This window comes from Gallinula chloropus (genome assembly GCF_964237585.1).
Source record: "Gallinula chloropus genome assembly, chromosome: 1".
NCBI classification, from domain to species: domain Eukaryota; kingdom Metazoa; phylum Chordata; class Aves; order Gruiformes; family Rallidae; genus Gallinula; species Gallinula chloropus.
The window spans coordinates 149,512,176-149,525,771 of NC_140085.1; the positions used below are offsets into that span (position 1 = coordinate 149,512,176).

The 13,596-nt window shown below is 45.5% G+C and overlaps 1 protein-coding gene across 2 annotated transcripts in view; it reads left to right on the forward strand.

Annotated features, from left to right (window-relative positions):
- Positions 1-5,982: 5,982 nt before the first annotated feature.
- Positions 5,983-13,596, forward strand: part of TUBGCP3 (tubulin gamma complex component 3) — a gene marked incomplete at its 5' end in the record, with an annotated part of 50,626 nt that continues 43,012 nt past the window's right edge. For both annotated transcript variants that reach the window (XM_084266612.1, XM_084266613.1), the window contains one exon: positions 5,983-6,058. In XM_084266612.1, coding sequence (XP_084122738.1) covers positions 5,983-6,058 — 76 coding nt within the window. The remainder of the gene's footprint in view (positions 6,059-13,596) is intronic.

Consider the following 13,596-nt stretch of genomic DNA (forward strand, 5'->3'; position numbering starts at 1 on the left):
GTGGTCCCAGCACCGAGCTTGACTGAGTTCAAGAAGCACTTGGACAATGCGCTCAGTCCCATGCTCTGACTTGGCTGGGCCTGTGGGGAGCCAGGAGTTGGACTGGATGGTCCTTATGGGTCCCTTCCAACTGAGGATATACTGTGATTCTGTGATTCAATCACTTTTGTATTCAGTGTCTTTGACAGTGTCCCCCTCCTCCTTTGTGTAGGCCTGAGAAAGATCAAAAGCCTCTGCTCTAAAATACTGAAGCCAGATACAGTCAAAATTCCTATTGAAAAGCTGATGTATATACAAAATGAAACACATATTTGGAACTACCAACTCAGTTTTATTACAAAGCTTCATTCTCCAGGCTCCCTTCTACTTTTTAAAATGGAGTAGTAATCACAAAGTGGATTTAACTTTCAAAAAAATATTTTGATAGCATTTTGGATTTATTTTTTTTTTTACAAAACAGGCTTGTTCTTGTAAAACCTTGTCACCAAGGCACTTTCTGGTAGATGATTTGATGTGATTTCTTTACTGCAGCTCTTTATGTGTAATATGACTGTGATGTCATGTTACACCTAGAAAATACAAGGTAGTTTTATTACACCTAGAAAATACAAGGTAGTTTTACAGAGCTCGTTGGAACACCTGTTTGCTGGCTGCAGTTGTACAGGTAATGCTGCCCACCCCTGTGTGACCAGTATTGCTTAACGGTGAGTGGGCTTCAGCGCGTGTGGGTTGGTGTCTGTGTGTCTTTAGTTGGGAAGGGATTCTGTTAATGGCTAAGAAATACTGGGCTGATAAAAATTAAACCTACCAGACAGTGGAGGCACCACCAGAAGAAAGATAACTGTTTGGAGAAGCAGAACATTAACACTCTTTCCAGTTTATAGGATATCCAGTGTTCTTCTTCTAAAATGAGTCCTACCCATGCACAAAGAAAGCACATACCTGAGATCATGCCACAACACCTCATCCTAAAACATACAGCCTTTCAAAAGTTAGATCTGTGGGCACCTTTGATAAGCCTTTTAATACCACAGATTGGGTACAGCAAGGCCCTAGGCCATTATGGGTTTGCTTAGATGGAAAATACATGCTTAGGTACAGAAGCCAAACGGTGCTGGGAGCCAGAAGAGAGCCAGCTGCTGCTCCTCCAGGGCTGCCACATGCTAAGTAAGGCACAGACACTGTTCTCCACTCTCTCCAGGCACTCCAATTCTTGACATTGATTATATGACACACACACACACACACACACACAAAAATAATCTATCTGGCAGAGCTAAATGTTGGAGGTGTCAGCATGATGCTCTACTGATTTTGGTGTGTCCCACCAACAGCTGGAGCTATTCAAGGTATTGTGACCCATAGACATAACCATAAAGGAACTAAGAAAACCAGAGCAATTAACCCTGGGGGTTTGGGTTGTGTTGGTTTTGGGGTTTTTTTGGGGTTGGTTTTTTTTTGTTTGTTTGTTGTTTTTTTTTTTATAAGGAAAATAATCTTTTCTTAGCATTATCACTTAGAATTAGAAAGCTTAAGACCAAAAGGGACTACGACGCCCTCCAGTCTGATCTTGTGTGCAACATAAACACAACTCAATAGCTTCTGTGTCAGTTTGTATCAGGTCACTAAGCCTGGAACAGAAGGCTGGTTTAAAATGTTTAAGATACAGAGAAAGTGCCATGCTCTTCAACGTATCTCTCAGCTGACCGAGTATCCTTATTGAATTAAACCCATCATTTTTTCCAGTCATATTCTGGCAGGAGCTTCAACTTCCATCTCCTGCTGGATATCACTGTAGGTTGGTCTGTTATAACGCTCTTTACTATCAGAAATAAGCTCTTTATGTAGCAGCTGCAAAGGCAAGTCTCCTTAAGCTTCTACAGATAAACCCAATTCCTCATAAATCACTGTCAGACTTTCACAAATGCATGTGTTTAGCTACACTAACTGGTGGGTTTTCTGTACTACGACAAATCTGAACAGCAATTACTTCTTTTTTCAATTTTTTTTTTATTATGCAATGCTCAGAGACCAAGCAGCAAGGTGAACTAAGGTTACAGCCATACAGTAAGAAAAGAAGTAGATTTTTTTCCTTTCTCATTTTTTAAAAATTCAATAAATTATTATATGATTATGTCCCCACAAATGCTGAGGGACACCTTAAGCTGATTTAAGCGCTCATAGCTGTACTGGAGTTTGTAAAACCACAGAAACCTGCATATGCCAGCAACCTGCCTTATCAGAATTAGCATTTCTAAACAGGATTGCAGGATTAATTCTTTTAATTAATTAAAAAAAAAAAAGCCAGTTGATCTGTGAGAAGTAGAACTAATGAAGCAATTTGCGTCCCTCCTGTGTCTTTCTGACTACTTCCATGGTATTTCCAGAGCTCTCTGAACCCTTATACCTTCAGTTCCTATGTCATCCATCTATCAGACTGTGCAAGAAGTAGCTGGTACTGTCGCTGTTTCAGAGCCAGGTGTACATACCTAGCTGTCTGGCGTGTGCATACCAATCACCTGGCAAACACAGTAGTGAGAACTAAGTTCTTACACTTCTATTCAAGGGAGAACTAACTTGGGCCTTAGTACTCTCAGCCACTGAATTCTGCAACATTTTTATTAAGTTCATATCATTACGAACTCTATCCCTCCAGTAAAATTTGTTTGAAACTCATCAAGAGATCCAACAGTTGTGAGGAGGCGCTGGCAGACATAACCATTTTCCATTTTCCATTTTCCTTAGGAAAAAGAAGCTAGAAATGAAAGAATCCATTCCCAGTAATGTAACAGAATGGTTGGCTATTACAGTGCTGCAGAAGCATCGTGCAGGATGTGGTTTTGCTGAAGCTGAAAAGCTCAGATTAGTAATTGTACTTCTGCTTGCAGGCACGCACGAGCAAGCCCATTTGAATGGCATGTTCTTATTGTGCGGCTCCATAATGTGCTCCCATTGCAGAACAGCAACACAATTGCCACAGGTAAAATGACCAGCATGACCAGAAAGAATTAGTAACACCCACTTAAAAGCAGTAACAGGGTATTTGTGAGTGACTAGATTCCCTTTGAATGTAAAGATTTTGTAAAGGAATGTCACTTCCTGGTATTATTGCCAAGGGGACTTTTTTTCCGCATGTGAGCAATCCTATATGCTGCTTGATAGATGAACAGCTTCCAGAGCGGAATCTAAATCTGAAGTGACCGTCAGCAGCAGTAAGTCACTGGCTCTTTGTAGGACAACACCTGCCTTTTCTTTGCTGGAGAATGGAACAGAGATTATTCTGCTTCTCGGCACAAAATAAAAGACACACCGTCTCTGAAGTCTTTCCTGTAGAGCTATTAGAGATGCAGGTTACACCCCACCCCCCCTTATTCACATGGGATAAAGTTCTGATAACTTTTTAAAATTGTGGTTCTATATTACTTCTCAAAAGACTCTAAAGAAAGCACCAATAGGATCTGAAGAGTTATAATGGGAGTGGTAAGACTACGATGCTCCTACGACGGTATTCCAAGTAACAAATAAAACATACATCCTCAATGCATTTTAGTTCTCAGCTTGCCATCATGATTAATTTCTACCAGTAGTGCTAGTGACGAGCCATCTTTTACACCTATACATTTCCCATAACAAAAGGCTTGCATGTATGTGTCCTTAGAAAGCAGACACACAAAATTTGTGGCTACAGAGATAATGAAGCCAACAGAGGCTGCCACAAAGAAGTGTGTTGTGCAGCCCAGATGTACTTGTTTACAGCTGTGCACCAAGCCCACCTGGGTGCTGCAGCCTTTCAAAGCGCCTCTTATGGGACAGAGAAGAGGTGGGTAGGCAGTCAGCTCCAGCATCACAAGGAGAATAATTAGTCCCAAATTATTCATTTTGGGCCAGACTCAATGTAGACTAAGTAAAACTCCATTTGGGTTAATGCCTAGGTTGTAGTGACACTGTTTGATTCAGGATTAAATGTATTGCATTAGTTTTCTAAGGAGGATCATTGGTTAATAGCTTTATTTGTAAATTTTATTTATATAAAATCCATGCCTTGCTAAAGACTATCCTTGAAGAGGAGCCGCCTTACTAACCACTATCCTTGAAGTGAAAAGACTGATAAAAAGGGACCATCCTGCCCCAGAAGGCACCAAAAGCTGGATAATTTTCAAGGAAGTACTAAGTCAACAAAAATGTGTGGTAACTGGGGAAAAGCTACAAGCAGAAGGAGATGGTGATCACCGACTCAACTGAGAGACTATGCAAATTATCCCCTGCCATACCCTTCAGGAGCACAAGTACTAATTTTAACATATTTAACTAATAACAGATGATATAAGCGATTACTAAACAATAAGTGTAAATTCAGGCATGTTTTTCTAATCATGTGACAAGATAAATACATTGTAGCTTCTTTGTGTAGCATGCTAGCTTTGTGAAATCACCACGTAGCACCCATCCATCTCTGTGCAGACATGAAATAAATAATTATCTTGGTTCTGTGTGTTTATTACACACGGGGGCCTGGACCCTGCTTGTGGGACAAGGCCAGCATGAATTTATTAAATAAATGGAAGACAGGGATTTTGGAAACTCCATGTTTGTGTTAAGAGGAGACAAGGCCAAGAAGGGCAAAGATGGAAAAGGATGCCAGGAATCCTGTGGGGACAGGACAAGGGGCAATGGCCTCAAGTTGGAGCACAGGAAGTTCTGCACCAACATGCAGAAGAACTTTTTCACAGTGAGGGTGACAGAGCCCTGGGACAGGCTGCCCAGGGGGGTGTGGAGTCTCCTTCTCTGGAGATATTCAAGACCCGTCTGGACGCCTCCCTGTGTGACCTGTCCTAGAGAACCTGCTTTGGCAGGGGGGTTTTACTTGATGATCTCTGGAGGTCCCTTCCAACCCCTACGATTCTGTGTGAATCTGTGAATCAAGGGGGGCTAACACAGGGGTCTTGAAGATTTACACTTGTGATTAAAACAAGGAACTAAGGTAAGGGAAGCATCTGTGAACGTGCCAACTGCTGAAACAAGCTGCCTGAAAGTAACCTACCTTCATTATAGTGTGAAAAAGAGACACCCCTTAATATGATACATACCCTCATGTGCCACGTAAAGACACGAGAATTTCAGTCAAGTCCTAATATTTTGCAAAGTTAACACTCTGTTCTTGAAACGTGTAAGAAGTGCCGTGCCCCAACCTGAGGCACGGCGGTTTGGGGAGACCGCGGAGCAGCCATCTCTGCCCGGGCACAGAACAGCCCCCTGTCTGCACTCGGTGTGTTAATCAGGCCTGTGCACCGGGTGACGAACCCTGAGCCGGGACCAGAAGGCGGCGGCGTTATTTGGAAATGGGAAGCCCTGCCAGAACGGGAATTTTCTATTCCCATTTTTGGGGAATCTCAGAATTACGGAACGTTAGGAGTCGGCAGGGACCTTGAACGATCATCTGGTCCAACCCCCCTGCCAATTTGGGGTACATTTTCTGGGCAGGGCCCGTGCGCGTCACAGGCCTTGCAGCAGTGGTCACTGCCGCCTCGCCTCAGGACGCCCAGGCCTCGTTGGTGCCCTGCGTGTCCTCTCCCCGGGCTGTACGGGGCTCTGCGGCAGCCCAGCCTCCCTACGAGGCGGCGGCGGGGTGGGGGTGGGGGGGCATTGCCGGCCCGTGTCAGCGCCTGCTCCGGAACCTCTGGGCGGCAGCAGCGGCGCGGCGGAGCGTGTTCGCGGCGGCGCGCTCCGATGCCGCCCCGCGCGCAGGGGCATTGTGGGTGCTGGGCTGCCGCCGCTGCGGCTTTCGGCGGGTTCTGTTAAAATGGCGCCTTAGGCGGCGGCGGCGGCTGAGGCGGGAGCGGGACGTGTCGCTGGGTTCTGGTGCCGCCGGGCGGGGGGGAGCTTCCTTTGCCGCCACCCCTCTGTCATCCCGCCGTGCTCTCCGTCTCCGCCGCTCGTTCTTTTCCCCGCCCCTCCTTACCGCCTCCTGTCTCCCGCGCTGCGATGGCGACTCCGGACCAAAAATCCCCCAACGTTTTGCTGCAGAACCTCTGCTGCCGCATCCTGGGCAAGAGCGAAGGTAACGGCTTTCATCCCTCCGCGCCCCGCCATTTCCCTTCCCCGGCAGCCGGGGGGGGGAGGGGGCAAGGAGAGCGTGCGAGCCCCGGGGGCAGGGAAGGGGGGGGGATGCTGGGGATGGGAGGGCGGCCGGGCGGTGTCGCCGGGTGCCGGTCCCGCCAGACCGGCTGCCGAGAGCGTCCCCCTGGGCGGGGAGCGTACTGGCGCCCGCCTTGGCTCGACTGGGCTTGTGGTACTGTCAGGAAGCCCAGGTGAGCCCTCCTGGGCCTGCGGGCGGTTCTGGTGCCGGCCGGGCATGGCAGCGGTGCCGTGATCCGGAGCTGCGGAGCTCTGTGGCGGGGGGGTGGGCTTGCGGCGCCGCCGCCGCCTCCTCCTCTCCCCCCACCCCCCCACCCCACAGAGCGTTGGCTGCCGAGGGCGCATCTCTGTTGTGGGGAGCGGGGCTTGTCTCCCGAGGGGGCTCGGGGCAGAAGGTGGAGCCTGCCTTCGGCCGGGGTAAGGTCAGGTGGAGCCACTGACGAGCGCTAGGTCCTCCACAGGTCCTCCCCGTTTTGCTGCTCCTGCCCTGAGCGCATCCCTTGCCTGTTTGCGTAAGTTTCTGTCTGTTGCAGTCACGGCAATCGAGTCTCCGTTTTTAGTAAGCGGTTGGAGGGTGCAAAGGAAGAGGTGTATCTGCCAAGTCTCCTCTTTCAGCTGCTCTGTTTATAGGCGTTGCTCACCACACAACATCATGTCATAGCTTTTGTTGTATCTGTTATCGAAAGATGTTGTATCTGTGTACGAAAGATGTGTTTCTACCTCATTAGTAGTTTTTTATATGTTCTTTTCTCCTCTCCCTGTGTCACTGTCATCTGACAAGTCATTCCTGATTACATTTGGGTGTTTTCTTGACAACAACTAATAATTTTGAGTGTTTACCTGTTGTAAAGGATTGGATTCAAACTGACTAAAACATGGCCTGTAAGTGAATCGCTGTTATCTTAAAAGTCTAGAAATAAGCATCAGGGTGCAGATGTACTTGTTTCTCTCAAACATTATGTTTCCACGTTTTGAGCCCTCACCTTGTGTTCTCACACACCATTGTTGTATCTAAATTGTAAAGGTACAGCTTAATGGATGAGGTATTTGATGAATAAAGAACTGGCTGGGTGCTGTATCCAAAGCGTTGCAGTCAATGTCACAATGTTGAACTGGAGACCAGTAACAAGTGGTGTCCCTCAGGGGTCTGTACTGGGACTGATGCTTTATTAGTGACATAGACTGTGGGATTGTGTATGTCCTCAGCAGGTTTGCAGATAATACCAAACTGAGTGGTGTAGCTGATAAAATTGAAGGAAGGGATGGAACCAGATGGACCCTGAGAGGCTCGAGGAGTAGGCCTGTGTGAACCTCATGGGCCTCATCCAAGGTCTAGGCACTTGGGTCAGAGCAGTCCCCAGTATAGCCCAGGGGATGAATGGACTGGGAGCAGCATTGCAGAGGATGTCTTGGGGATATGGGTGGATGAAAAATTGAACATGACCTGTCAACGTGCACATGCAGCCCAGAAAGCCAATTGTATCCTGGGCTCCATAAAAAGAAGTGAGACCAGCAGGTCAAGGGAGGTGATTCTCCCTCTCTACCCAACTGTTGTGAGACCCCGCCTCAAATACTGTGTTCAGCTCTGGGGTACCCAGTATAAGGAAGGCATGGACCTCAGCAGGTCCAGAGAGGGCCATGAGAATGGTCAGAGGACTGGAACACCTCTGATGAAGAAAGCATGGGAAGAGTCAGGCTTGCTCAGCATGGAGAAGAGAAGACTCTGGGGAGGCCTTATTGGGGTCTGTCAGTACTTAAAGGGAACTTAGAAGAATGACAGACTTTACACCAAAGCCTGAAGTGACAGGACAAAGGTACTGGTTTTAAACTGAAAAAGGGTCAGTTTAGATTGGACTGAAGGAAGTATTTTTTTACTATGAGGCTGGTGAGACACAAGAACAGACTTTCCCCCTCCCTGGCCTTGTTCAAGGCCAGGTTGGATGGGGCTTTGGGCAACCTGGTCTAGTGGAGAGTGTCCCAGCCCACGGCAGGTGGGTTTGAACTATATGGTTTCTGAGGTCCCTTCCAACACAAACCCTTCTGTGATTTATCGGAGAAGCTTGGAAGACTTGGGAAGAAGTTGAAATCTCTGTCGTCACTGGAGTGTTGACTAGGGATGCCTTCAGAGGAACATTCTGTTGATTGGTTGAACACCTCCAACCTAAATGATTCTGTGATCAACAGCTGTTGATTGCTTTGTTTTGGTTTGTTGTTCTTTTTCCTTCTCCATTCATTGTTTAGGCCTTTTGCAAGGTCATACTTTTCCCATTTCCAGATTGGTCATTCTGTAATAATTCTGTGATGGGAATTCCTGGTGCAAGTTTTTTATTGGAGTGTGGCAGGTTTCCACTCTTACCTCGTCTCTGTCAAATTAATGGGAGCCTCTAAACTGTTTAATACCTCTTGCACTTTTATGTAACCACGTTTCTTTTTTAGCAACTGGTTTAATTTTATATTAAAGGATATTTCATATTGGTCTACAATCCTAAGGTGCTATTATAGCTTTGCTTTTAAAGCTGCTTCTTGCTTTTAACATCCCTTGGAAACCTTTTGTAGTACAAGGGGTGTGTCGTCTTATTTGAAAGCACTTCAAACTTTTTTGCTACCAGAAATCGCAAATTATTGATTAATATGAATTCTGGGCTTCTACAAACTCAAATTATTGTGCTAGTTATGCTTCCAAAAAGGGAAAAAAAGAAATTGGAAGAGAGGTTGCCTTGCACTGTTGGAGCAGTGGAGGCCTCTATGAGGACATTATTTCTGAATCCTGTTTTGCTTGTGACTCCTTAGATTTGAAAGGGACTGATACCTAAATTCAATCAAAGCTTGTTTCGTAGTATTGAGTGTCTTATCCGGGTCTGTGACATAAAACTTGAGCAGGGCATGGGAAGAAGCCTCTGCTTTATCAATCGGCATGTGAGTATGGAGGAGAGGTGGCTCGCTTCTATCGACTTTGGATCTAGCTTTCTCTTTGAAACCATAGCTTCTATACATCTCTGTCTCTTTTGACTGGAATAATAAGTTTATTTGCAAGCAGTATGTGTGAAAACACAGAGGAGAACTCTGATTTTTGTTGTTTTTCATAAATAAATGTTGAACTTATTCCTGTATGCTGGGCTTCTACTCATGCAGCTGAAATCTGGTATGTGTGTGTGATACGAATGGAAGGGGAAAGTTTGCCCGAAATCACGTGTAAGCCGCTGCATGCAACCTGCAGCCCACCATGTCTTTTCACTTGTGGGTTATCTGAGGACTTCTTTGAAGTACCAACTTAAAAATAATAGTGTGGGTTGTCTGCCATGTTTACTATCACCCATATTTTTTTGTGTGTGACAGATAGGCAGCCCACCCTTGCCCTGCTTTTTATTCCTGTTACGAGGGACTCCAGCACTGAAGGCTCAGCCTTCTAACATAAGACTTCTCTTGAGACAGTCAGCTGTAGTAGTTGTGTTAGTTTGTCATCAGCTCAGCTATTGAGTTAAAGAGCATAGAGACTGATAAATCAGAACGTCTGTGAAGAAATCTCAGCCACGAAAGCTGCATTATGGTTGTTCCTCCCTCTCTCCCTGGTTTCTGTGTCTGAAGAACAAATGCAGACAATAAAGGAGTTCTGTTAGTACCATCATCTTCTGTGTTGAGGTAGATGGATGTATCCCTAGGTGGTAACGGCACCACCAGACAAATTATTTAGCATCTTGCTGTTTTTCAGCCTTATAACTCTAACTTCCTTTCAGCATAGGATAAGTTTGAGATGCAGCATTTGTCTGGTCTACATGCAGCTTTTTCCCTCCTTGTCTGGTGAGGAAGTTAAGATGCTTTGTATATGCATGGTCTCTTTTTTTTAAAGTAAACTTTGCAAATATTTAATCTTTGGTAAACGATTTATGATGCTTTATTACTTCTACAATGTTTAGGGGGGGAAAAACTTAGATATGAAAGAGATCTTAAAATTTATTAGAGAAGTTTCTACTAAAAATAGTAGCAAGAAGCTGAAGCTGGGTGCAAACACCCATCTTTAACTGTTTGTGTAGCTAACTTGCTGTGAATTTCTCAAAATCCTAACTTTTGATACTTTCCTGGAATAAGTGCTCTAGTAAAATACAAGGTAGTGATGTAACTGGGTGAAATGTAGTGGGTAAAGAATAGAAAGGAGTTTAATGGTACTTCCTGCCTGTACGTTCCCTGAGTTTGTACTTCAGAAGGTTTGGTCTGCTTGGCTATGTTCCTTCTCAGCACTTGTGTTTTATTGTATCAGTGAGGATGCTGTGGCTTCAGAAGGAGCTGAAGGATGCTGGTTATATAATGTCTGTAGCATAATAGTGCACTTAGAGCTAATGTGGGATGAGTGGTCTTACACTGCATCCCTGTCTATGATCTGCAAACCCACGCCTGAAGTCCTCCATAAACCTGATGGAGCCTGTTGCCTGCTGGGGATTCTTTAGTCTATACTCTAGATGGTCTTAGAAAGACTCCACCTTCCCCATTTGTTAAACATTTATGTTGAAGTGAATTTGTGCTATGATGGAATGTGACTGCTGGGGCTCCCAGTGGTGAGGTTATTCTCTCTTCCCACTTTTTTGAGATCATCCACTAAGTAGATGGCTTAGTTTCCAAAATCAGTCAGCTGCACAGGCCTAGTTACTGTTTTTTTTCACAAACAGCTCTGCCTTTGAGAAATTCCTTGCAAAGTCTGCTGAGTTATATAAAAGAACAGCTCAACTTTGGTAGAACTAGGGGTTGCAGTGTCTTTGTTCTTCGTCTGCTTCAGCCAGCTCTCAAGTTTGAGGATTTCATGCTAACTTCCCATGGCGTTACGTGTCCGCTGTCACCCACTGGCTGTTAGTTGGGGACCTCTGTGCTCTGCAATTAGAGTCATTGCTGACCTCTTTCTTCCTCATGTCCTCACAGTGTCTTAAGAACTAGCAAACTAGTTTTGCATTATCAATCTTTCTGTGTTTTCCCAGGCTGGCTGCCTTGCTTTCACGCTAATACCCGGTCTTGCAGAGAGTGTGCCTGTATGTGCAGTAACTTCTTTTTTTCCCTACTTGTTTGTGGACTCCAGGGGTTATACAGGTTTGTATGCCTCTCTCTGGACAGTGAATTAAATCCTTCTGACAAAAAGCTTCATGTTCTTAGCTGTCATTCACAAATCTCTTGGTAGTCTTAGAGACTTTGTGGACTGCCATAGAAGCTTGTCAGTGGTAAGAGCTCTTATCGAATGGTATCGTGTGGTGTTGCTGTAAATATTGAAGCTGCATCTATTTGTTCTTTGAATCCTTAAACAGTTTTTGTATGCCAAAGTGCTTTTGAGTGTGCATATGCTCTAGAAAGTGGTATTTGGGTGTCCAGAGAGCACTTTGATATCTGAAGTCCATACTGTGGGCTTAATGTAATCCCTGTATTGTCAATGAGAGTCTTGTTTTTGCTATTTGTTTCAGGTTTTTTAAGCTCTGAACTAACTGAATAGATGTACAGATTTCATGGTGGGGGAGAAAGCAGAGAGCTCATTCATGAGGTGATATAGACAGATTTTTACCTGTGCCAGTAACAGAAGCAAATGCAAGTTCACAAGTTGGGCAGAAAATTCAGTGAGGGGGAAGTTCTGGGCAGATTGTGTGACTGAGTTACTGGTAGACCTGTGGGACATTCCTCCAAAAAAAAAAAAGTGTTTGCTGACAATGTGAGAGCCAGCAATAACGACAGAGTTGTGCTTCAAAGTTTGTGGACAATTTCTAAGTAAGGAAAGGCATGGGAATGCATGTGGTTTGGGGTTTGTTTTGTGGGGGTTTTGGGTGTCTTGGTTTTTGGCTGCGATGGAGTTACTTTTTGTAAGAAACTGGGAGTGGGCACAGCCAGGACAGGTGATCCAAGCTGGCCAAAGGGATGTTCCGTACCGTATTACGTCATGCTCAGTATACAAAGAGGCTGGCTGGGGAGAAGGAGCTACTGCTGGGGCATGGGGTGGGTGTTGGGTTCCAGACAGTTAACTAATTGCACTGACACTTGCTTTGTATATTCAGTTATAAGTATTGTTGTTGCTGTTTTCCTTGTTTGTTACTGTCCCCATAAGCTATCCTTACCCCAGCACACAAATTTTACCACCTTCTCCTTCTCATGCCACCCGGGGGAGGAGTGAGTGATCGATCAGTTGTGAGGTGCCCAGCTGCTGGCTGAAGCACAGCAGTTCTTTTGGGTGCCCACCATGGGGCTCGAAGGGGTGGGATAACAAAAAATCTGCTCTGGGCATGTTGTATTTGTTACCTGCATTTACTATATTAGTTAAATAGTTGCTGGTCACAATGGTGTTCTGTTTGTTCACATGGCTGTGGCATGTAAACCCCTACTTGCTGTGTGCATTCCCTGCAGTGCTGTTAATCACAGAGGGATCAGGATTCTCATTGTGCTGTACTGTGTGATATCAACTTAGGGTGCTGTCACTGTCCATAAGCTGGTGTTTGTGTGTGGCATTGGTGTCATGCCTGTACCTCGGACGACATGTCTCAGAATTTATTACCCTCACCCAATTGGGGTGGGGGAACTTTATCCTGTTCTGTTGCCTCCTCTTTTTCCCTCAAGCTGGTTTGACAGCTCTTGAGAATTTTTAATGTCCTTTGGGGTGTTCAAGCCAACATGTTCCTATAGCTGTATCTCCTGAATGTGTTTCAGCTCTTGTTTAGGGTTGCAAAAAACTGTTTTAAGAACCACCCAGGGATCTGCCCCGAGGCTGGGTAGCCATGGGTGGTGTGGTATCTCAGAGAATAGGGGCAGGTATCTAGAGAACTTCCCCCCTCGAATGGTTTGGAACTTGGCTCCTGAACAGCTACAAGACCCTGATGAAGTGATTGAATATTTGAAAATTACCTGACTGTTCCAGAGAAGCACAGCTTGCTGCATTGGCCACTGTCCACCAAACACTGCTCAGTAGTGGGTAGCACCCTCAGGAGGGAGAGAGGGAAGATATAGTGACAGCCACTGTGGCTACTCAAGCCCCAGTGAGGGGCACTACAGCTGAACCAAAAGAACAACCCATGCTAACATCAATTGCCCTTATATGGAAGAAGAAATACACCAAAAATCAATTTGCTTAGTAAAGGATGATGATGAACCAGGACTGTCACAAGAACAGGAGAAAGAAGCAGAACTGGAGATGACCACCCAAACCCTGTCTCTGAGTCAGCTGTGAGATGGCAGAAAGATTTCATCTGTCATTCAGGAGAGCACATCATTGCTGGGCTGCTCCAGCGCTGGGGTAATGGGACCAGTGGTCTGGAATTAGAGGGTAGGGTGGCCAAGCAGCTGGGATCCCTGTCAAGGGAAAGGGGGGCATTGACAAGGCAATTGGGAAGAAGACACAAGCATTAATATGCTCAAGCATAAACTGGACCTTACTGCCCTCTCGGTTAGGAGTGTGTCTTAAGGATTATAGTATAACATCATCTGATCTAAGCCAGCTACATTTAT